This window comes from Bombina bombina, chromosome 4, assembly GCF_027579735.1.
Source record: "Bombina bombina isolate aBomBom1 chromosome 4, aBomBom1.pri, whole genome shotgun sequence".
Taxonomy (NCBI): Eukaryota; Metazoa; Chordata; class Amphibia; order Anura; family Bombinatoridae; genus Bombina; species Bombina bombina.
The window spans coordinates 741,816,436-741,842,712 of NC_069502.1; the positions used below are offsets into that span (position 1 = coordinate 741,816,436).

Below are 26,277 nucleotides of genomic sequence, written 5' to 3' on the forward strand. Positions count from 1 at the left end.
AGTTAGCCAATCGCAAGAGATAAATGTGTGCAGCCACCAATCAGCAGCTAGCTCCCTCTAGTGTAGGATATGTGCATATTCTTTTTTCAACAAGGCATACAAAGAGAGAAGCGCTCTACCAGGAACGAACAACAGCTCATCAGCTAGTTATGGCAATTTACCACCCAGGAGCAGCCTATTTTAGACCAGTGTGCTTTTCACAGAGAAAAACTTTCCTGAAGCATATCAGTCTGATCCCGCCAAGTAAGGTCAGTCCAGCCCCGGACAACCAGGAAATTCCCCACTGAACAAGGAACATGACAACCCCAGACGATCGTTTCAGCCTTCTATGGGCCTCGTCAGTGAGGTGCAGCCACATTCCTCTAAGTACACTGGGCAAGGAGTCCACGTCTGGTTTCCCCCATCACCTATAGGGATACCTCCCTAGGGTCATATTAATTTGCATACGAAGAGAAAGGCGCTCTACCAGGAACGAACAACAGCTCATCAGCTAGTTCTATGGCGATTTTTCCACAAGGGATATCAAGAGAACAAAGCACATTGGAAAATAGAAATGAATGTAAAAGTGTCTTCAAATTTCATGCTCTATCTGAATCATGCAAGTTTCATTTTGACTTTCCTATCCCTTCAATATTATTATTATTTAATACTAGTATGCATGTTTATGAGTGGAAAGTTTGTCATTTGTCATTACAAACTTTTATTGTACATAATTAGTCTAATACAGTGATTACAAGCAAATTTACCAAACAAAATACTAGGCAGCTGTATATAGAGCATTGACAAATTACATAAATTGTTTTGTCTGGAGCCGGGCTTCATTTGTGTATCTCCCAATATTTACAATTACTCCTCCTTCCATGACATGTCTGGTCAGCTTTTTACAACTATGCTGCATCACTTTCAATTGCTTTAACATTTGGGTATCACGTCCCTTTAAATTTGTAACAAAATTGTTCTCTAAAAAATCATTTTGAGGAAAGGTAAAACTCAAATTGAAATTGTGCAGGAAAAATATTTAAAGGGACAGTCTAGTCAAAAATAAACTTTCAGGATTCAGATAGGGCATACAATTTTAAACAATTTTCTAATATACTTTTTTTCAGCAAATTTACTTTGTTCTCTTAGTGATCTTCGTTGAAAGCTAAATCTAGGTAGACTCATATACTAATTTCTAAGCCCTTGAAAACCATATCTATCTTCAGTGCATTTTTACAGTTAGTCAGCGCTAGTTCATGTGTGCCATATAGATAGTATTGTGCTCACTCCTGTGGAGTTACCTAGGAGTCATCTCTCTCTCTCTGTATATATATATATATATATATATATATATATATATAAAATACTGGGTCAAGGGAATTTTATAATAAAAGTACTCAGTAGCCATACCCAATGTTGCAATCAAGCTCATATATTGTCCACTAATGAAACACATTAATTGATTAATGAATGAATAAGACATTTTAAAAAAAAAAAACACAAAATATCAAATGTATCTAATTACTAAAACTAGATCCTATTCATAATTTACAACAGTGAGAATTCTAGTGTAATTCTTGTATGTGTGTATATACTATACTGTATGTCAGTTACTTCCGGGAGGGCGGCTACGATGTAACACGCGAATGGAAACAGATTAGGCCACTCTTGGACCTGTGGATTGTGATTGATATTCTAAATAAGGGATCATTAACTTGAACAATATAGAAATAAAAGAATAAACATACATTATATTCGGTAAATATGAAGCATCGCAGACAAAGTATACATACAGTACCTGTGATAGGTATGAAGCTTCATCATGAAATATATAAAATAAAAGTAAAACAATAAAAACAGACAAAAAAACAACAACAACAAAAACAGGCCACAACTGATATTAATTATTTTATGTATTTACCAATCGCTAGCAATTTTCAGGGCTATATTGTAAGAATCCTGTGCTAGAGAGTGGGAAGTAGAAAGCCTGTTTGTTAGAAAATATATAAGGAGCTACACATAGCTTTCCTATTATTTACTGATATGATTACTTATTCTAACATGGGAATGTCACCATCTAGTGATCAGTGGTAGATGGGAATTAATGAAAGATAGAGAAATTTAGATTTTACTAGTAGTGATAATGAATAGGTTACTGTGTTCTATGAAAACAATACAGGAGATATTTCTGGTTTATATTTTGCATCCCCTCAGCAGCTCCGGCCGCAAGCCTCCGAGTAAAGGGCGACATATTTTAGAAATATGTGTATTGTCTCCCTTGCATAAATTTTAACACCAACATCATGCATATATTCTAATCTATAAATATAACTTAAAGGGACATTATACACTCATTTTTTCTTTGCATAAATGTTTTGTAGATGATCTATTTATAAAACCCATAAAGTTTTTTTTTTTTTTTTTAATGTATAATTTTGCTTATTTTTAAAGAATATTGCTCTGATTTTCAGACTCCTAACCAAGCCCCAAAGTTTTATTTGAATATCGTCAGCTACCTTCTCTAGCTTGCTCCTGTTTGTGTAAAGGGTCTTTTCATATGCAAAAGAAGGGGGAGGGGGGGGAGTGTCTTATTTCCCACTTGCAGTGGGCTTTCCAACTGCCTTTTCAACAGAGCTAAACTGAAAGCTTCTAAGTACGTTTTTAAACCATTTTATACTGGATTTTTATATCAGTATCTGTGCATCTTATTCTTTATAGTAGTGTCTATTACATGCAGTTATATGAAAATTAGTTTATACTGTCCCTTTAACCCATTTCTTAATAAAATATCAAAATGCATAAACTTAACTCTACAGTCAAAAATGGGTGTAATGATAATAAGAGATCTGCAGGCTCGCCATAGTAAAACTGTTTGTAAAAGTAGTTTTAATGAATACACGCTAACTTAATCCTATATAAAGGTAAAACAGAAAATAATTTAAGGCACAACTTTACAACCCAAAATAATGTCTCTATTGAGTTACAGCTTGCCGTCAATAAATAACATTTGTTTGGTCAGTCACATGGTTTTGTTTGTTAGTAGGGTACAGGTTTAAATGCTCCATAGAGATTTCCCTGCCGTGGATAAGAAGAATAGAAAGGTATCAGTCAAGTTAGGTAATTCTAATAGCTCTGCAGGAAAGTGTTGAGCCATTTGCATATTATATGCTTAAAATTTCCCTTGCAAATATATATATAATTGATAATATATTCCTAGGTGAAGTGATGTTTGAGGTATCCTCATGTGCTGCCCCTCCGTGAACTTCTGACGAGTGAGCCGTGCTAGTTGTTTTATGAATGACCTCAGCAAAATTACTATTATCTTTCATCAGCGCAGCTGTTAAAACAGATATAGGGCTATATTTGTTTATCCATGCGGTCCCCCGAGAGGCCCCCACAAACCCCCGGGAAGCCGCACCTGCTGATACTTGTATTCCTGTCTGTAGAGATCTTTTTAAGGCGCCTGATGAGACAATGATTGCTGGTGCTGTGTTTGGTATATCATGCTTCTTGATGAGTTCTGTGTAATGGCTGCTAGTCACCTCCGGAGGCTCTATGCCACACAGCGATCTGCGCAGCAAGGCTGCCTTGTGTTGAAGTCCCTTCTGTAGTTTATTGCTCATGGTGAGCTTGATTTCCTCTTGTTCCTTTGTCGGCAAGATGTTACATCATCAGGGCAACAATGGGCCATTAAGTAGTCCAATGGAGCTTTGTCGATGAGTTTCTGGCATAATGCTTCGAATTTGTGCCATTGAGTAGTTAAAATGTCTCGTTTAGTGGTATCCCCTGATACGATCATTTTGATTGTAGGTTTTAACTAACCCTCTCTTCTAAGATCTTTAGGGTAAGAGAGGTAGAGTCCCAGCAGGTTTAGCAGTATGGTCTGTTATGGCTGAGTACCTCGCGCTAGCGAGGGGATGACATCGCCTATACTGAGCCGCCGCTCTAGGCCTCAAATGTCTGTATCAGGTCTCCGGTGTCAAAAATACAGCAATCATGGATTTTTATATGGCCCCTCACGTGATGGAGCACTTCAGTTTTCTGAAAAAAGGTTTTTTTGAGGTAAATTTTCTACCATAACCGGTAGTTTATTGAAGATTCTACTGGAACTGGAAGTGTGACCACGCTGGATCGCTATGCAGACACGCCCCACCCCCTTCCTAATAAAGTTGAACTCTTTCCAGTCCTATTAATTTTCACTTAGTGCGCCAGCAGATCTTAATTAATTTTAGGGAAAAAACACATACTTTTAGGTTTATTTTCTTAGAAACCTATTTTCTTAGTTTAGTTCTGATGGAATAGCTACTTAGCCACTGCGCATGGGCACAAACACACACAGAACATATCATAGCGATGTGAGCTCCCCCCACACTCACAGCATCCATAGTGATGTCATATATGTCTAGGGTGCTGTGTGTGCAATTGGGGAACACATCTGTAAAGGGGGATGTGTGTGCAGAAGGGGATGACACAAACATAACTGGAGGGTCCACAAGGAGATCACATCTCCACGTGTGCAGTGTGAAACACGGGAGATCACTGTGTGCAGCCCCCACTAGGGAAGCCCACATCAACAAGGGTGTGTACATCTCAACAGACCAATACAACAAGCTGCACGAGAGTGAAACCGCATCCCCGCCACTCTCAACACAAGCTCCGCCCCCTCTGCACCCATGCACAATTGCCAAGCATCTGTCATGTCTGAAAAAAGTCATATCGGAATATATCCGACATAGGACCGGAGAGGGATAAGAATTTTATAATACCGGCGAGTGCCCTTACATGAAGAGATACATTTTTCTGGAGTGCCCCCCGGGTTATGTGAAGGTGATAGTGGTGGAGTGCTTGATTGTCTATATATATATATATATATATATATATATATATATATATATATATATATATATATATATATATATATATGTGTGTGTGTGTGTAAATATATATATACTGTATATCCCAAAGCCATAAAAATGAAGAAGTGAACCCGTAGGACTAGAATGAAAACCATAGCCTCCTGGGTAGGTACAATATTTACAATGTCTTCCACCGCAATAAGAACAACAAAAAATACAAGAAAATAAAATAAGTGCTTACCAGAATCAAATAAACAGGAAGCTTGAAGGGGAGATTGTCCCCCAAACGTCACGACAATAAAGCTGCAAGGAATGTTTGTCTTCTAGCCATCGAGTGTGGTCTGTATAATATACTGTATATATATATATATATATTCCAAAATCTAAGAAAATATTATACTCAAAAACTACCTATAAATGAATGTCAATGACCCACTAGCTTGAAGCTCTGAAAAATGTTTTGAAGCAAATTATTATCTTATTTTATTGTATCAACAAAGTAGTTAATCAACCAAAGTATTAATCAGGAGTTAAGAAAAAAAGAACATGTATACATACATAAAATACAATCATAAATCAATCAAAATGAAACGGCTCTCCATTTCAAGGATCTATTATTTTCTCCCAATGTCTGACACCGTCAATCCAGGGGCGTATTATGGCCTAGGCCAACAAGGCCAGTGCATAGGGCAGCAGATTTGGGATGGGCAGCACATCTGTCCTATCCTCTCTCTAAAAGCAAGCACACAGTACAGTGAGCGATAAAGTGCAGGCTTTTACAGAGAAGACAAGGCACATGCGCTGATTAAGGTCCCTCTTTACAGGGAGTGCTCCTTTAAACCATTGCTTCATTTAGAGCTGCCGGTATTTTTGCAGTGGAAGAGTTCTTGGTGAGAAACTTGACCGGGTATACGCTTCCAAGGTGAGGCTGGAGGAGAAGACCTTGTGCCGATATGCTGCCTCCCCTTATCAGCTTTGGTGGGTCTGCGAGCGCAGTGCTTATTGCAGGTCTTAGCAGCTAACAGACTGGTTGCATTTGTGCACTGCTTAGATCAGCTTGTGAAGTCTAATCATATACTCTCAGTGCTAATGTATGTTAGCTACTAATAGCTAGCTTTCTCTGAATTCATGTGATGTCTAATCATAAACTCTCAGTGCTAATGTATGTTAGCTACTAATAGCTAGCTTTCTCTGCATTCATGTGATGTCTAATCATAAACTCTCAGTGCTAATGTATGTTAGCTACTAATAGCTAGCTTTCTCTGCATTCATGTGACGTCTAATAATAAACTCTCAGTGCTAATGTATGTTAGCTACTAATAGATAGCTTTCTCTGCATTCATGTGATGTCTAATTATAAACTCTCAGTGCTAATGTATGTTAGCTACTAATAGATAGCTTTCTCTGCATTCATGTGATGTCTAATCATAAACTATCAGTGCTAATGTATGTTAGCTACTAATAGCTAGCTTTCTCTGCATTCATGTGATGTCTAATCATAAACTCTCAGTGCTAATGTATGTTAGCTACTAATAGCTAGCTTTCTCTGCATTCATGTGATGTCTAATCATAAACTCTCAGTGCTAATGTATGTTAGCTACTAATAGCTAGCTTTCTCTGCATTCATGTGATGTCTAATCATAAACTCTCAGTGCTAATGTATGTTAGCTACTAATAGCTAGCTTTCTCTGCATTCATGTGATGTCTAATCATAAACTCTCAGTGCTAATGTATGTTAGCTACTAATAGCTAGCTTTCTCTGCATTCATGTGATGTCTAATCATAAACTCTCAGCGCTAATGTATGTAGTTACTAATAGCTAGCTGTCTCTGCATTCATGTGATGTCTAATCATAAACTCTCAGCGCTAATGTATGTTAGCTACTAATAGCTAGCTTTCTCTGCATTCATGTGATGTCTAATCATAAACTCTCAGCACTAATGTATGTAGTTACTAATAGCTAGCTGTCTCTGCATTCATGTGATGTCTAATCATAAACTCTCAGTGCTAATGTATGTTAGCTACTAATAGCTAGCTTTCTCTGCATTCATGAGATGTCTAATCATAAACTCTCAGCGCTAATGTATGTTAGCTACTAATAGCTAGCTTTCTCTGCATTCATGTGATGTCTAATCATAAACTCTCAGCGCTAATGTATGTAGTTACTAATAGCTAGCTGTCTCTGCATTCATGTGATGTCTAATCATAAACTCTCAGCGCTAATGTATGTTAGCTACTAATAGCTAGCTTTCTCTGCATTCATGTGATGTCTAATCATAAACTCTCAGCGCTAATGTATGTAGTTACTAATAGCTAGCTGTCTCTGCATTCATGTGATGTCTAATCAAAAACTCTCAGTGCTAATGTATGTTAGCTACTAAAAGCTTTCTCTGCATTCATGAACCCATGAAGTAAATAGTAAACGGACACTTAAAAAGTTTAATTACCTGAATAATGGTTATTAATGTATGTTGTTGCATGTAAAGGGGAGTGATTGTTTCAAAGTGTATTCTTCTTTCCCTCCCTTCCTTTCCCTTTCTCCCTCCCTTCCTCCCTCAACTCCCTCCCTTCTTTCTCTCTCTCCCTCCCTTCTTTCTCTCAACTGCCTTCCTTGCTCCCTTCTTTCACTCCTTTCTTTCCCTCACCACTTTTCTCTTCTCTCTCTTCCTTCCTCCCTGCTTTCCTTTCCCTCCCTTTTTCCCCTCCCCTTCTTTTCTCTCCCTTCTCTCAGGGAGAAAATGGTATGAGATGCATGCAATTCAAGCCACCTGTATACAAGTGTTTTGCTTGCCCATTTTCTTTAGAATTGTTATAAAAAAAAAAACAAAAAAACATTTTGCACACTGACCCACAAAAACATGAAGTGGAAAAAAAGGCCTAAAACCTTTGATGGGGGGGGGGGGGCAGCAGAATTTTGCGTGCCTAGGGCAGCACTAAACATAAATATGCCACGGCGTCAATCATATTTGCATATCTGTACTCACAAAACACATGCATATAGTATGTATAGGAGGCCTTGCACAAACACACACCTTTGTTTACAAGAGAGCGAAAGATTACACAAGCAAGCTAAAACCACTAATATTGTATAGACCCCTTATGCCTAGCAGAAATACAAAAAAAAAAACTGAAAACCATTTTATTTTAATCTGCACCCAAAAGGCTTTTTTGTATAATTTGTGTGGCTCTACACTGGATGACAAGTGTTTATACTGTACTGAATCCCAATTTATAATATGATTTATGTCGGACTGATACTTTATCCAGATAAGGTAGATTCCAGTGTAAATAAGACAGTGTATAATATCCTTTAACACTGTCAGATTAAGTAAGACCTTATTATGAATATTACATCCTATATAATCAGATAAGTAAATGTTGTATTCAAACTTTGTGGCAATCTCACATTCGTTTACCTCACTCAGTACAAATATAGTACATAGCTTAACACAACTAAATCAATCTTCAGAGCATATTTTACTCACTTGAATCCACGGTGTAATACCGAAAACAGATTAATCTCAGAGGAACATTTCTGGTGAACGAGTAAATCTTCTGCCAACCTCCGTGAGGTACGATACAACAACTTCAGACACCATCTGTGTCCAAACAGCGTCCAGGCTAGTCCTTCCGGTGTTGAAAGGGCTCCCCTACGAGACCCTCTTAAAACAGATAAATATAGTGGACGAAAGGTACAACACCATTATGAACGACATACACCCATACTGAGACAACAAGAAGGCTGATGATATGCGGTTAAAACGTCCATTTTAATGGTTAAACATAATAAAAACTTGCAAAGGCACAGTGAGCATGGACCTTCATCAGAGCCGAGTGTGGCAGGAAACGCATCAGTTGTAATCAGGTCTGTGCTCACTGTGCCTTTGCAAGTTTTTATTATGTTTAACCATTAAAATGGACGTTTTAACCGCATATCATCAGCCTTCCTGTTGTCTCAGTATGGGTGTATGTCGTTCGTAATGGTGTTGTACCTTTTGTCCACTATATGTATACTGTACTGGATGTCCTGGGTACAAAAACAGTGGTTACTGAATCTTGTTTCATATACTCTATTTAGTATGCCTTTGGCATCCATTTGCGCAAAACTACCATGTCTTTTCAGTTTAATTTAAGCTATCTCTAGCATATATCTAGATATGTCATCGATGATGCAATTTATGATGTCATACCTTGATTAATGTTGGTGATAAGATTAGGTATGGTAGTTCAGGTCAGGAAGAGGAGAGTGCAATACTAAAATGTTGTAGTACATTGTTTTACTCTGGTCTGTTTACTTTGAAAGCAATATAAGCTCTATATATTAATTTATGGTATATAAAAACACCATACTCATGTTAAAGGGACACTGAACCCATTTTTTTTTCATGATTGAGATAGAGCATGCAGTTTTAAGCTACTTTCTAATTTACTCATATTATCAACTTTGTTCTCTTGCTATCTTTATTTAAAAAAAGAAGGCATCTAAGCTAAGGTGCCAGACAATTTTTGGTTCAGTACACTGGACAGCCCTTGTTCTTTGGTGGGTGCATTTAGCCACCAATCACCAAGAACAACTCAGGTTGTGAAGCAAAAATGGTCTGGCTTCTAAACTTACATTCTTGCTTTTAAAATAAAGATAGAAAGAGAATGAATAAAAATTAGAGGGAAGCCACAGAACTAGGAAACTCAGAGACCCAGGATCAATCTCAAGCACATGTGTGACAAGTACATTTAAAAACCTGCTTTTAATTTGAGAAAAAAATGGGTTTAGCAAAAATGTAGTTTATAAGACATTTCTTTAGAAGTCATGGCAGGGTTGTATTCTGCCCTAAAGCAACTAGCTCTGAAAGGTATGTGGATGTAGTACATTCTAAGGAACACTTCAACAATATGATGCCTTCCTGTGCTCTGCATGTTTTATTCATTAATTTTATTACAGATAAGTGATCCCTGGTTTTCTAGTGGTGGGTAAATAACCCCTTTGTGTGTACCTGGCCTCTAGTAATGAGAAATATAAGAAATATGAGATAAAATTGTTGGGGGGTCACATGGTAGCATATTTTTAGTGCTTAATGCAGCACATAATCTAAATACATAACATTGGCATGGAAATTATGTTATCCTTACACTGAAATAATAGATCTCATGCTTCTGTTTCTACTATCAGGATATAATGTTAGCGTTACTAACTATACGCACTGTGGAGCAAATGACTGTCCAGCTAAAAGTATCAGCAGTGGAAATGATACATCTTTACATCGACCATCAAACAGCCTAATATACACTTTACTGGGTATATATACAGGTAAGGCTCAAATTCTTTTCAAATGAAAAACATGTAAAATGCTAAATAACCTGACTTAGAGGCAGTACTGTCTCAAAATATGTAAACAAATAATTTATGGAAAGGTGGGAAAGCCGAAAGATTAAGATTGCTCATAATTACTTGTTTCATGCACCTCCAACTGTAACAAACTATTAAAGGGACATAAATACAAACAAAATGTGCAATACAATCACAATAAAATATGTAATATAGTAAATAATGTGATCAAATAAAGGATATGGCCACCTAAATAAGGATGGTAGTTGAAGTGATCCGATGTAATACTGTATGAAATTTCCAGGAAAAAGACGTCAGTATACGGTGAAACGTACGTCGGATCGTAACCAATATGATACGTCTGTACGTGCCAGTGACGTCAGAGGTGGAGCGTTACAGCGGAGGTTGGATCGGGATTCTCACTGCCCATAATCCAATTCCATCCGTTACAGAGGATAGCCCTTAACAGTGTTGGTGAACTGTTCTGATTTCGGAACCTGACTATCTGGCATATGCACTGAACATTTGACTATTTCATGTATTTTATTATATTTTAATACATTTTATTTGTCTCTATCCATGGGATACTGTTTGCCTACCAGTATAAAAGTGAGTGTGCGCATATAAAGAGATTATTATAGCTCCATCTCAAGTGAGTAGTGAATCGTCCATTAAGATCTGTATTCACAATTTCATACAGTATTACACTATTTTATGTTTTGTTTCCTTTGAGGATCATCCTGATCATCGGATCACATCAACTGTCATCATTATTTAGATGGGCATATCATTTATTTGATCACATTATTTATTTATAGTAAAGGGACAAAAAAAAAATGAAAAGGATATGAAACCTGTTTTCTTTCATGATTCATAGCAGGTAATTTTAAACAACTTTCCAATTTACTTCTATTATCTAATTTGCTTCATTCTCTTGGTATATTTAGTTGACAAACATGCCTAGATAAGCTCTGGAGCAGAAATGCATTAGCGGGAGCTAGTTTTTGATTGGTGGCACGGGCTACACACAAATGCCTCTTTTTATTGATTCACCAGAGGTGTTCATTTAGCTCTTAGTAGTGTATAGCTACTTCTTCAACAAAGGATACCAAGAAAGTAAAGCAAATTTGATAAAAGAAGTTGTTTCAAATCACATGCCCTATTGGAATCATTAAAGAAAATGTTTGGGTTTCATGGCCTTTTAATCTTATATGATTCGAAATGTTCAAAATGTTTTTTAAATTGTATGCTGTAAATTATAGATACACTAGTCCTAAAACCCGTTCACACGGGGCATTTTTTGCAGTACAGTGGTCCCACCCCTTGCTCTCTCTCCCTCCCCCTCTCTTTTGCTCTCTCTCTCCCCCTCTCTTTTGAGCTTTCTCTCTCCCCCCTCTCTTTTGCACTCTTTCTCTCCCCCCACTCTTTTGTGCTCTCTCTCGCCCCTCTCTTTTGCTCTCTCTCTCCTCCTCTCTTTTGAGCTCTCTCTCTCCCCCTCTCTTTTGAGCTCTCTCTCTCCCCCCTCTCTTTTGCGCTCTCTCTCTAACCTTTCTTTTGTGCTCTCTCTCTCCCCCCTTCTCTTTTGCGCTCTCTCTCTCCCCCTCTCTTTTGCACTCTCTCCCCCCTCTCTTTTGCGCTCTCTCTCCCCCCTCTCTTTTGCTCTCTCTCTCCCCCTCTCTTTTGAGCTCTCTCTCTCCCCCTCTATTTTGAGCTCTCTCTCTCCCCCCTCTCTTTTGCGCTCTCTCCCCCCTCTCTTTTGCACTCTCTCTCCCCCTCTCTTTTGCACTCTCTCTCCCCACTCTCTTTTGCGCTCTCTCTCCCCCTCTCTTTTGTGCTCTCTCTCCCCCTCTCTTTTGCGCTCTCTCTCTCCCCCATCTCTTTTGCTCTCTCTCTCCCCATCTCTTTTGCGCTCTCTTCCCTCTCTTTTGCGCTCTCTCTCCCCCCTCTCTTTTGCGCTCTCTCTCTCCCCCTCTCTTTTGTGCTCTCTCCCCCCTCTCTTTTGCGCTCTCTCTCCCCCCTCTCTTTTGTGCTCTCTCTCTCCCCCTCTCTTTTGTGCTCTCTCCCCCCTCTCTTTTGCGCTCTCTCTCCCCCCCTCTCTTTTGTGCTCTCTCTCCCCCCTCTGTTTTGCACTCTCTCTCCCCCTCTGTTTTGCACTCTCTCTCCCCCCTCTCTTTTGCGCTCTCTCTCCCCCCTCTCTTTTGCGCTCTCTCCCCCTTTGTTTTGCGCTCTCTCTCCACCCCTCTCTTTTGCTCTCTCTCCACCCCTCTCTTTTGCACATGACATATAAGCACCCCTCTCTTTTGCGCTCTCTCCCCCCTCTCTTTTGCGCTCTCTCTCCCCCCCTCTCTTTTGTGCTCTCTCTCCCCCCTCTCTTTTGCGCTCTTCCCCCCCTTCTCTTTTGCGCTCTTCCCCCCTTCTCTTTTGCGCTATCTCTTCCCTCCCTCTCTTTTGCACTCTCTCTCCCCCTCTCTTTTGCACTCTCTCTCCCCACTCTCTTTTGCGCTCTCTCTCCCCCTCTCTTTTGTGCTCTCTCTCCCCCTCTCTTTTGCGCTCTCTCTCTCTCTCTCCCATCTCTTTTGCTCTCTCTCTCCCCATCTCTTTTGCGCTCTCTTCCCTCTCTTTTGCGCTCTCTCTCCCCCCTCTCTTTTGCGCTCTCTCTCTCCCCCTCTCTTTTGTGCTCTCTCCCCCCTCTCTTTTGCGCTCTCTCTCCCCCCTCTCTTTTGCGCTCTCTCTCTCCCCCTCTCTTTTGTGCTCTCTCCCCCCTCTCTTTTGCGCTCTCTCTCCCCCCCCTCTCTTTTGTGCTCTCTCTCCCCCCTCTGTTTTGCACTCTCTCTCCCCCTCTGTTTTGCACTCTCTCTCCCCCCTCTCTTTTGCGCTCTCTCTCCCCCCTCTCTTTTGCGCTCTCTCCCCCTTTGTTTTGCGCTCTCTCTCCACCCCTCTCTTTTGCGCTCTCTCCACCCCTCTCTTTTGCACATGACATATAAGCACCCCTCTCTTTTGCGCTCTCTCCCCCCTCTCTTTTGCGCTCTCTCTCCCCCCTCTCTTTTGTGCTCTCTCTCCCCCCTCTCTTTTGCGCTCTTCCCCCCCTTCTCTTTTGCGCTCTCTCTCTAACCTTTCTTTTGTGCTCTCTCTCTCCCCCCTTCTCTTTTGCGCTCTCTCTCTCCCCCTCTCTTTTGCACTCTCTCCCCCCTCTCTTTTGCGCTCTCTCTCCCCCCTCTCTTTTGCGCTCTCTCTCCCCCCTCTCTTTTGCTCTCTCTCTCCCCCTCTCTTTTGAGCTCTCTCTCCCCCCTCTCTTTTGCGCTCTCTCTCTAACCTTTCTTTTGTGCTCTCTCTCTCCCCCCTTCTCTTTTGCGCTCTCTCTCTCCCCCTCTCTTTTGCACTCTCTCCCCCCTCTCTTTTGCGCTCTCTCTCCCCCCTCTCTTTTGCTCTCTCTCTCCCCCTCTCTTTTGAGCTCTCTCTCTCCCCCTCTATTTTGAGCTCTCTCTCTCCCCCCTCTCTTTTGCGCTCTCTCCCCCCTCTCTTTTGCACTCTCTCTCCCCCTCTCTTTTGCACTCTCTCTCCCCACTCTCTTTTGCTCTCTCTCTCCCCCTCTCTTTTGTGCTCTCTCTCCCCCTCTCTTTTGCGCTCTCTCTCTCCCCCATCTCTTTTGCTCTCTCTCTCCCCATCTCTTTTGCGCTCTCTTCCCTCTCTTTTGCGCTCTCTCTCCCCCCTCTCTTTTGCGCTCTCTCTCTCCCCCTCTCTTTTGTGCTCTCTCCCCCCTCTCTTTTGCGCTCTCTCTCCCCCCTCTCTTTTGTGCTCTCTCTCTCCCCCTCTCTTTTGTGCTCTCTCCCCCCTCTCTTTTGCGCTCTCTCTCCCCCCCTCTCTTTTGTGCTCTCTCTCCCCCCTCTGTTTTGCACTCTCTCTCCCCCTCTGTTTTGCACTCTCTCTCCCCCCTCTCTTTTGCGCTCTCTCTCCCCCCTCTCTTTTGCGCTCTCTCCCCCTTTGTTTTGCGCTCTCTCTCCACCCCTCTCTTTTGCTCTCTCTCCACCCCTCTCTTTTGCACATGACATATAAGCACCCCTCTCTTTTGCGCTCTCTCCCCCCTCTCTTTTGCGCTCTCTCTCCCCCCTCTCTTTTGTGCTCTCTCTCCCCCCTCTCTTTTGCGCTCTTCCCCCCCTTCTCTTTTGCGCTCTTCCCCCCTTCTCTTTTGCGCTATCTCTTCCCTCCCTCTCTTTTGCACTCTCTCTCCCCCTCTCTTTTGCACTCTCTCTCCCCACTCTCTTTTGCGCTCTCTCTCCCCCTCTCTTTTGTGCTCTCTCTCCCCCTCTCTTTTGCGCTCTCTCTCTCTCTCTCCCATCTCTTTTGCTCTCTCTCTCCCCATCTCTTTTGCGCTCTCTTCCCTCTCTTTTGCGCTCTCTCTCCCCCCTCTCTTTTGCGCTCTCTCTCTCCCCCTCTCTTTTGTGCTCTCTCCCCCCTCTCTTTTGCGCTCTCTCTCCCCCCTCTCTTTTGCGCTCTCTCTCTCCCCCTCTCTTTTGTGCTCTCTCCCCCCTCTCTTTTGCGCTCTCTCTCCCCCCCTCTCTTTTGTGCTCTCTCTCCCCCCTCTGTTTTGCACTCTCTCTCCCCCTCTGTTTTGCACTCTCTCTCCCCCCTCTCTTTTGCGCTCTCTCTCCCCCCTCTCTTTTGCGCTCTCTCCCCCTTTGTTTTGCGCTCTCTCTCCACCCCTCTCTTTTGCGCTCTCTCCACCCCTCTCTTTTGCACATGACATATAAGCACCCCTCTCTTTTGCGCTCTCTCCCCCCTCTCTTTTGCGCTCTCTCTCCCCCCCTCTCTTTTGTGCTCTCTCTCCCCCCTCTCTTTTGCGCTCTTCCCCCCCTTCTCTTTTGCGCTCTTCCCCCCTTCTCTTTTGCGCTATCTCTTCCCTCCCTCTGTTTTGCGCTCTCTCTCCTCCTCTCTCTTTTGCTGTCTCTCTCCCCCTCTCTCTTTTGCTGTCTCTCTCCCCCCTCTCTTTTGTGCTCTCTCCCCCACTCTTTTGTGCTCTCTCCCCCCTCTCTTTTGTGCTCTCTCCTCCCTCTCTTTTGTGCTCTCTCCCCCTCTCTTTTGTTCTCTCTCCTCCTCTCTTTTGTGCACTCTCCCCCTCCTCTCTTTTGCGTTCTCTCTCCCCCCCTCTCTTTTGTGCTCTCTCCCCCTCTCTTTTGCTGTCTCTCTCCCCCTCTCTCTTTTGCTGTCTCTCTCCCCCTCTTTCTTTTGCTGTCTCTCTCCCCCTCTCTCTTTTGCTGTCTCTCTCCCCCTCTCTCTTTTGCTGTCTCTCTCCCCCTCTCTCTTTTGCTGTCTCTCTCCCTCCTCTCTTTTGCTGTCTCTCTCTCCTTCTCTCTTTTGCTCTCTACCCCCTCTCTCTCTCCCCCCTCTCTCTCCCCTATCTATCTCTCACCCCTCTATCACGCGACGGCACCCGACCACGCCCCTTTCACATCTGACCACGCCCCGTTCACGACCATTCACACATGGCCACGCCCCCTTCATGCCAGTCACGTCCGGCCACGCCCACTTATGCCGTGGCTGCAGATCAGCTAGGGACTCAAAGGCCAGGTGTGTTTGTCCTCGTGCTGTCTCTACTGCGCATTACAGCTTCGGACAAACACACTTGGCCTTTTATAGTATAGGATGTGCAATTATAGAAACAGGACTTTATACACCTAGAATTTGAAAGTAATATAATGTGTCAGGGTACCTTGGATATAGCTGTGCCCTGTTTAGCTTACAGACTAATTAAGGGAACGTTGAGGAAAATAAAACATAAGAGTAAAGGGAACCAGCAAGTCCTAAAGGGACAGTTAACAACTTGTAATTACCCTTTTAAAACAAATTTACATCTTGTCTGCTGCATTTGTTTTTAAATAGCCAAGCTCCACATATAGGGGCATATATGTAGTAGGGTTAACCTTGAAATGCCTGCAGTGTTCAATTTCAGCTCTGAGAATTAGAAAATAAAATTTAGTCAAATTACATGAAAAATAAAGTATATTGTCAAGTTGTTTTACTATTCAGAATTAAACATTTTATATACAAATCACAAGGTGCGTACTGTCCCTTTAAGTTATGATTCTAGAGAAATACTGCTGAAACATTGAGATCAGGTTACGCTAATGATTTTTTAGGGTACATACTTTGTAAAGGATTTTAAAGAGACATAAAAATAAATTTTATATATGCACATGACATATAAGCAATTAAGTTTGGCATTTCAAAAGATCTGCATAAAAATATAAAACTATCCTTTTGCAAATAAGTTTTGCAGTACAGAGACAGACTCGAGTATTGATTTTTCTTATCTCCTTTGACGTGACCAAATGATGACAGATATATATATATGTAGCACATAAACTACAAATGCACAGTATCCTTATTCTTGAAGAACAAAGTTATCAAAATGTAATAAAGATAACAACTTAATTACTTAACCTTTTAACGCCGTTATGCCGTTCTATTCCGTCATAATTACACTGGGCTTTAGAGACGTTATGATGGAATACAACGTCATAGCCAATGGCTGTCCTGAAGCCTACTGCGCTTCCTGGATTTGATCGCGGTCTGGAGGGCGTTCCTAGGGTTATAGGGACGTCCCCCCAGACCCGATCCAATAATTGAAATCTCGCGATCGTGTGCACGATCTTGTGATTTCAATTTGTCTACATCGGAACAGTTGTTCCGATGTAGACACTTTAACCCTGGCAGGAAAGGGTTAAAACTCCACAACTGCACCATAAAAATGTGATTCTGGTGAACTGCTTGTGCAATGCCACCCCCTGCAAATTCACGATCGGGCGGATTGCTGTCTGCAGCCCCAGAGGAGGCTTATGAGTTAAGGAGCAGTGGTCTTAAGTCCGGAAGGCTTGTGCGGAAACAGCAGCATTACTGCACATTCGGCCCTTAATAAATCGGCCCCTATATATAAATTAAGGATGGATTTTGTGAATCTTAAAAGTAAATGTGCCCTGAAAAAAACATGAGTTATAACTTATTGTACAGATGCATGAAAAAATGTGTCTATAGGTGATCAGCATAATGAAAAATAGAACTTTGAATTACATCACTATAACCAAAATGCTTTTCATTTTTTACAGGCTGTGGAATCCTAGCTGTTATACTTATTTCTACATTATTAGACAACATTGATTTAAAAACTGCACAGAATAATGACGAGACCAAAAAAGAATCCTTTTGGATGAAAATTGTAGAGACCCTTATGCAACTAAAGGATAAACGTCAATGTCTTCTCATTCCTCTGACAATTTACAGTGGTTTAGAACAAGGATTCCTTTCTGGTGACTACACAAAGGTTTTCAGAATATTCCTATTTTTAAATGTATCTTATCATCCAAACTGTTTAATTTGATATAAATCCATATTGGTGGCTAAAATTTGCTATAATTGGTGAACATGGAAAGCTATAGATGATCTTGCACCTACTTGAAAACATCAATAAATGTGCAAAGCTGGGTAACAAACAAATATCCAAATGCCCATGTTAAAAATGATGGCGCCCATTTTGTAATATGTAGATAGACCAAGTTCCTGGAGAGCAATGCAGCAGTCGCTGCCTGTGTTTATCATTACATTGCATGAGCAAACACTTGTGCGGACCCCTCCCCTGCTCTAGCGCACCCATTCTCACAAGAGCAGGGGTTGTATAAATAGATATAGAGAAATAGAGAGAGATATACGGCTCTATGTACAAAGCAGCAAGAGCTGCTCCGGAGCCCTTGCGGGGCAGGTTTGCATATGCGAGCCTGCTTCCCGCAATGTAAGAAGCAGCGGTCATTAGAGCGCTGCTTCTTACACCCTAAGCCACCTCTGAGGTGGCGAGGGAAAATCACAGAGAGCACGCTCGCTCTCTGTGATTGACAGCCCCTTCAGTTGTGCAAATGAATGGGCGGGCATTACACACTCCGATCAGTCTGTAATGATACATACAGGCCAGCGGATCAATAGATCTGCTGCCCATGTGTAGCGAAGGTGGGCGGACAGCTTTGCAAATTGAGAAGCTGTCCACTCGCAGGTTTAGTACATGGAGCCCATAGAGAGAGAGACAAAGACATACTGTATATATAAGTACTGGGAATCATTTTAAACATTGTTGCTAATTGGCATTACAAGTGTGCTTGTGCATGTTTGGGGTATAAAGAGTAAAATAATTGGGAGGAATTTGCCCTTCTCTAGACACTCATGATTTCAGACCCCGCTACTACAGAAGTTGTATGACAATGTTCACTTCAGTTTAAGAGCAGCCTAGTAAGATATGAGAGACCTGCACACCCTTTACAATCAAATGGAAGCATCTTATTGGGTATTTTAAATTGCCCAGTTTGTCTGCCAAGCTAACCAGTGATCTGCCATTCAGCATTCATTTTCTAACACATTAATTGTGAAAGGGCTGGTAAAATACAAGAGCAGGTTATTCTTATCTTACCAGATCTGCAGTGCAAGTGAATCTGGGTAATTTCATTTTGCTTTACCTGTTTCCTGATGTATTTATTTTAAAGGGACATAAAAGGCAAAGCAATCCTATACATTTGTTAGATAATTTTATTACTTTACTGCTGTTTGTATATAATATGTGCTTAGCACCTGCAAAGAGGTTAAACACATCGGTAAAACAGCACCAGAGCAGAAATGCACTACTGGGACCTAGCTTAACACATTTGGTGAGCCAATGACAAAAGACATATGTGATAGCCACCAATCAGCAGCTAGCACCAAGTCGTGCATTGGTGCTTCTAAGACTACCTAGGTACGTTCTTTAACAAAGGATATCATTAGAATGAAATAAATATGATAACAGATTCAGATATAGAATGTAAATTTAAACAACTTACAAATATACTTCTATTATCAAATGTGCTTTATTTTCTTGATATTCTTTGTTGAGAGTAAAGCTGGGTAGGCTCATGGGAGCTCAGGAGCGTGCACGTGTTTTAAGAAGTCTATGAAAGCAAAACTTTGCAATATTGTTTGTAGCAGTCTTCTACATTGTTGCAAATTCTGAATGTTTATTTTTTACTTTACTTTAATATAGGAATACATAGTAGCATCTATAATTAATATAATGTTTCTTCCTTTATAGTCCTATGTGACATGCAGCCTTGGAATACATTTTGTTGGATATGTGATGATTTGCTTTGCAGCAACTAATGCTCTTTGTTCTTTGCTGTTTGGGAAACTCTCTCAATATACAGGAAGAATATCCCTTTTCTTCTTTGGTAAGCTAATTATAGAACTACTAGTCTTAAAGCCTGTGTACAGGGGCCAAAATGTGTAAGGAACAAAATACACCTCTTATGAGGCATTGTGCACATTTATCTCAAGCGTAGCTGCCCAACTCTCTACCCCCTCCCTCATTTACCCACCTCTCCCTTCAAGAACCTTTCCCTACCCTCTGATACCCCCATCCACTCGGATCTCTTCTCCCTTATCCCCTCTCCCTCCTTCCCCCTCTTTGCCGGTCTCAACATTTTTTTTTCTGCAGCACAGCGGTCTCACCCACTCCCACCCCCCTCCAGCAATGGGCCGCCCACCCGCCTCCCTCCTAATCCTCTCACGCCACCAACGATCGGCACCACCGCTGCCCGATGCAGAGAGGGACACAGAGTGTCTCTCTCTTATTTGGTACCTCTGCAAGACTATTTCTGCACTATCCCACTCATGAGGCATGCAGAAATAGCGCAATCTCACTACTTTTAGCGAGATCGCGGCAGAGAGAGGCCCAGGAAAGCAGCGCTGTACATGGTAAGACTCTGGTGGTTAAGGGTTTAAGGCCAGGTATGTTCGTCTTGCGCAGTCTCTACTGCGCATGACTGCGTCGGACAAACATCCCTGGCCTTTTACTATAGAGGATGCATATTATGCATGTAACAGTCATACTAAGCAGAATACTCAGGGTAATAATAAGTAGAAAAGTTTAGTCTCAAATATATTTTTCAGTCAACCAATTTTTTTCTTTCATGGTTTAGATACAGCATGAAATTTTAAGCAACATTCTAATTTACTTCTATTATTAATTTGTATTCGTTCATTTGGTATCTTTATTTGAAAAGCAGGAATGAAAGCTCATTTTTGGTTTAGAACCCTGGGTAGCGCTTGCTGATTTGTGGCTACATTTACCAAGAGAACAAAGAAAAAGTGATAAGGAGTAAATTAGAAAGTTGCTTAAAATGCCATGCTCTATCTGAATCATGAAAAAAATGAGTTTCATATCCCTTTAAGTTTATTAAATGTTTTTGAGCTTGGGTAGCAATGCCATACTAAATATTCTTGACAAAACTGTCACTCATAAGTAAAGAATCCCTTTAAATAGAACATTTATCTGCCTTGTCCAACAAAAGCCCTGAGGGCCATCATACAGTACATTTTAGCCGGCCCCACATTTCTTTAATGAATACTGTTTATTAAACATCATTGAAGATGAGAGTCTGATTGACAATTGCCCCTAAAAATTTGCTGCCAAAGCCTTTGGTCTAATTGGTTTATTAAAAGGAAACTAAATACTACGCAGATTTTTTTTTTTTTAAATTATATAAATATTTAAGTATGTGTAAAGTATTTTTTTTTTACTTCATGTTAGTAAAGGGCATCACCATGTTGTAAGTAACTTATCCTAGGTAAAATAAGAGCCTATTCTTATCTGACAATAAATCAGAAAAGTAACCAATCGCAAAAAGGGTTAGGAGTAGATTTATCAAGCAGCGGATGCTGCAATGTACCCCCGTAATTTCAGTTTCCCCTGAAACTGAAGTTAAGAAGCAGTGGTCTTAAGACCACTGATTCTTAACTCGTCCGCCACCTCTAAGGTGACAGACAGCAATCATCCCAATCGAATACGACACCCAATTGGCCGCGAATGTGCAGGGGGCTATATTTATTTTATCTGTTTTGTTTTTTTAAATATGACATATTAATATGTTTTAAGAAATAAACAAATGATATATTATTCTTAATACATCTTTAGCTGCAGCAAGTAATATCGCATGCATTATAGCGCTGCTTTTGTGGAAGCCTAACCCAAATCACCTGGCAGTGTTCTTCATACTTCCTGCTCTTTGGGGTATCGCTGATGCTATCTGGCAGACGCAAACCAATGGTGAGTTAAATGCATTTCTAACAGACTTGTGCAGCCAGGAAAATATTGTTTCAGACTAAAGATTTGTTCCAAATATTTGGGGAAATTTGTTTCCCCGTATATTCATTGGCTGCCCAATTTTCGTTTAGCTTAAAACGAAATGAATGCTGAATTTTAGTTAAACATTTACAATTTGTTTTCTTTAAAACAAATTAAATGTTTTAAAGTTACAGGTTAAAACTACAATAACTTACCCTAACGCACTCTGGAGGGCGCGCTAACCTGATCCTTTTCTTGTAAGAGCCCGGCCACGCTAACAGTAGGTTTAGCGTGCTCGGGTCCCAGGACGTGCACTAAAGTTAGTGCAGGTCCTGTGAGCTGAGCACTCTAAGGGGTAGATTTAACAATGTCTATCCGACATGATACGCTGTAGCGTATCATGTCTGACAGACATCACTGAATGCAAGACAGCATATGATATCAGCATTTATCACTGCACTAGCAGTGAACTGCTTGTGCAATGCCGCCTGCAGATTCGCGGCCAGGGGGTGCCAATCAGCCGGATCGGATTGAAGACCACATCCTTCAGAGGCAGCGGACAAGTTATGGAGCAGCAGTCTTTAGACCGCTGCTTCATAACTGCTGTTTCTGGCGAGCCTGAAGGCTTGCGCGGGAATGAGGGCCGTTCGGCCCTTGTTAAATCTACCCCTAAGTCTCCTGTTAGCATGGCTGCGGCTCTTGCAAAAAGAGGTTCGGGTTAGTGCTCTCTCTCCAGAGCACATTAGGGTAAGTATTGTACCCCTAAAAAGTAATTTAAAGAAAACAAATTAATGCTGACAAATTTCGTCAGTATTTTTTTATTTTCTTTAAATTTAGCTGGTGCATTCATTTGAATATTCGGTTACAAAAACAAATATCTGTGCATTCGTAACTAAACAAAGGCACATCCCTAATGTATAATTGTTTGCAGTCACTTTAAAAAGGACCTTACACTGCTGGGCACACCAGCAATAGCATTGTCACTACTCACTATAATATTGCTTTTTCTTCAACGCCTTTCTCCTATTTTAACACCTTAAAGTTTCTAGATGGTGAAGCTCCAACTATTTATACTGGGAGCCACCATCTTGGAGCACAGGTATTCTCACACCATGTGGCTAAAGCAGTGCGCATTTACATATCGGTGATGTTACCAGCTTTTTGACAACTGTATAATGTGCTTCGGGTCAGGATGCATCATACAGAGCAGGAGTTGTACAGAGTTTAGTTTTTTTTTGTTTGTTTTTTATATATTTTGTTTAACTTTAAAACTGTATAATAAAGTGTAAAACTCACACGCTGTATCATGCACACTAACCCCAACCAATGATGCAGCTGTCAAAAAGCTGACATTATCATCACTGATCTGTGCATGTGCGCTGCTTCTGTCACAGGGTGTGAGAATAAACTAAGCTCCTGTATTAAGAGGCGGAGCTTTACTATCTGGCAACTGTATGTGGTTAAAATAGGAGAACTGTTTTGAAAAGATCTGCAGACACAAGAGGAAATAGCATGGTATAATAGTAATCATTCTTTGATTGTTTTTCTAAGCAGTTTATTGTCTCTTTAACATTTTCTTGTATTCAAGCAAGGCCCCTAATGGTTACCATTGTGAACCCTCCAGCTGCAAATAAGATTAACTCGTTTCTTCCCAAGACTCTCAGAGCATTAACTACTTAACTGTAATGAACCCCTAGATCCCAATGCAAATTATCCCTAACCGCCATTACCCCTCTAAAATATATCCTTCCCTTAACCCCTCTTTATAATTTGGATGAGTTATTTATATAGGGAGATTGACCATGTGTGTGCTAATATTAAAGTTCAACCTACCCATAATTCTGATTGGCTGACCAGCTATGAACAGCCATCAGGTACCAGTATTATTTAGTTAGTAGCAGTCACTTAACAGTTATAAGCTAATTATCTAACTATCCTGTCTGTTCTATTATTTATCTTCTTTCCTGTTCTATCATCTATCTATGTTGTCTGTCTCTCTATATATCTGTTCTATATGTCTGTCTTTCTTATTATCTTGATCACCCTATATATCTATCTATCCACTCATTATCTGTCAATATATCTATCAATCTATCTAAATATATTGTGAAACAACGTTACACTAAGGGTTGCTATCTTTGAGAATAACATAATGTGTCCACTGGTAATATTAGTCCCCTAATACATTCAGGGTTACGACTGCTTTTCCGGATGTACCTTCTGACACTCATTCCGGTGTCTAGTAAATAGTGTAAGAGTTAACTCCTGTAAATTCGTCAACTCACAAAACGCGAATCAGCGTGTCTTCTATGATCTGCAGCTCCTCAGTGTTGGAGTTCCATCACAAACTCATCCAATATAGAACTAAAAGAAAGAAAATAGAAGAGCGCACAAACACGCTTCTAAGTGTAGATTAAAAATAACATTTATTAAAATAGCCCCTTTCCAAGAGAGCTGCTCACAAGATATATGATAAAATTGTGCAAAAAGTTTTAAACACAGCAGACCCGCTCCAGCGTCCGAGAGGCTTGATCCTCCTCCTCAAACCGGCACCTGATGTCTGTAGCAATTGGGTGTATGTCTATGTAGAGCGTGGTTTCAGTGCTCTAATCAGTCTCAAGGTAATACTTCATTAAAAAGTAATTAAAACCAAAAATCCCTCGGTTCACAGTGTCACACAGCGTTACTGCTGCCGCAGCTAATGTAGCCTCACAGGGACATATACTGAAAAGACTTGACGTACGTTTTGTAGTCTATTGGGGAGAAACCAGTGGTAATATTCAGAAAAAATAGGGATATGTTAGTCCCTACTAAATTAGGAAATAAACCACAAACTGGCCTATAAGAATGGGGGGGTACTCCAGGAACATACAAAGTAAGACTAAGGATTGCGTGATGTGCCCACACATTAGCATGGAACATAACTCTTTTGTTAACTTTGACGGTTCCAGAAACCACGCTCTACATAGATATACGCCAAATTTCTACAGACATCAGGTGCCGGTTGGAGGAGGAGAATCCAGTCTCTCGGACGCTGGAGCAGGTCTGTTGTGTTTAAAACTTTGTGCACAATTTTATTGTATATTGCAGAATGAGCATTGATATGCTCCTACTGACACAAAAATGTATATTGTTCTGATTTGCTTGACTTTAAAATGGTTTTCTCTACAATTATTTTTTAAGAGCAAATTTATAACAGCAACTGACCCACAATTAGCAATCATTTTTAAACTGAAAGATCTGTATAACTACTTCTAATAACATCCAAAATGTGGTATCATTTGTTGTAGGTGATTGCATGCTCTGGTGTATTTTTAAAAAAAAAGCTAAGATCTTTCTGCCCTTGTGTTTCCTAGTCTTATTGACTTTACTTAAAACCAATAACCTGAGTATAAAGTACCAGCGAGAATCTGGATATTCATGGATAACATTTAAATGTTTTTCAGCTCTCTATGGAGTATTATTTGATGACCACAAGGAAGCTGCTTTCGCCAATTACCGCCTTTGGGAATCATTGGGCTTTGTCATAGCCTTTGGATATAGCACATTCCTCTGTGTATATGTAAAACTGTACATTCTACTGGCAGTACTAATTCTTGCAATGTTGATGTATGCATGTGTTGAATATGTAGAATATAAAAAAGTACCAAATCGTACACCACAAAAGGAGGACAATAATTCCTTACATATTCAGACACAGATGTAATTTGTATTTGCTACATTACAATAGGTGACAGGACACCACAAAGCACTTTAGTTTATTTAGATGTTATTCAGCCTGAAATTAGACAGTGATATTACCTCAATATGCTAAACCTGCTGACTACTGTCTTGTGATTGCTGTAATAGAGACCAATATAAGTAGAACATTTAAAAATTAGGTTAATCTGAATTTTTTAATATAAATTCTCTAAAATCCAGTACCAGTACCAGCACAAGAAGAGGCTGAGGACAATGCTAAGTAAAGCCTCAATATATTAAAGGGGGCAATTAACAATGCTCCAAATTGTGCAACACTATTGAGATGCCTTGCTTCTTCACCCCTTGCCTTCTACTCAGGTATTTTATATATATATATATATATATATATATATATATATATATATATATATATATATATATATATATATATATATATATATATATATACACACATCTCATGGCACCCCCTTACCTGACACCTTTTTACACTCTGCTAAACTTTATTGCAACAGAAGACAAAAACAGATAAAGACTAGATAAAAAGCTCAAAGCAATCAAACTTGTAATACCAGATAATAGAGTAAAATCCTAATTATACTAGCCTTGGTGTAGGTATAATCTAGATTTTATTAAAGACACAGACACAAGTATTTTGGTTATCTTTCAGTTTACTGCTCTGACAACTTTTAAATGTATACAGTATATTTAACATTCTAATTACAACAACTTAACAGAGATATAAGCAGAGAAAACAAAAGGACCAATGATGATGGACATTAGGTTGGAGTGGATGAGATCAGCCAGTCAGCTTGGTCATAGTTCCTATAAACAGTCCAGAGAGCACCAATACCTCCTCTTTCTTGTTTGATGCAAAGAGGTAGGATAGAATGTAACAGAGGAAAAAAGAAGTTCAAACACCAAAATAATTGGAAAAAGAATAACCAATAGAAAAAACTCAAACAGTTGAGTATTCAATTGGGAAACTTGATGAAGCAGGAGAAAAGTCATCTGTGTATCCATTTTGGCTTGAGTAGAATTTTGAGAAGATGAGACTGCTGGAAGACGATGAGAGGCGTGTCTACATTAATTGAAAAATACATTGTTCGAAGTGGATACTAAAAATAAAATTAAATTAATAAAGGGATAATAAATGTGAGGAAAAGGGGATTGGAAAAAGAATTACCAGAGTGGGAAAATACTCATCTCTGTGTCTTTAATAAAATCTAGATTATACCTACACCAAAGCTAGGATAATCAGAATTTTATTACAAGAACAGAGACTCGTG

At 40.4% G+C, this 26,277-nt stretch overlaps 1 protein-coding gene across 1 annotated transcript in view; it reads left to right on the top strand.

The window, feature by feature from the left end:
* Positions 1–25,105, top strand: part of LOC128655575 (protein unc-93 homolog A-like) — a 48,997-nt gene extending 23,892 nt beyond the window's left edge. Inside the window, exons 4-8 of the mRNA XM_053709167.1 lie at positions 10,003–10,140; positions 17,259–17,473; positions 19,259–19,394; positions 21,140–21,271; positions 24,736–25,105. Coding sequence (XP_053565142.1) covers positions 10,003–10,140; positions 17,259–17,473; positions 19,259–19,394; positions 21,140–21,271; positions 24,736–24,995 — 881 coding nt within the window. The 3' untranslated portion in view covers positions 24,996–25,105. The remainder of the gene's footprint in view (positions 1–10,002; positions 10,141–17,258; positions 17,474–19,258; positions 19,395–21,139; positions 21,272–24,735) is intronic.
* Positions 25,106–26,277: the final 1,172 nt, after the last annotated feature.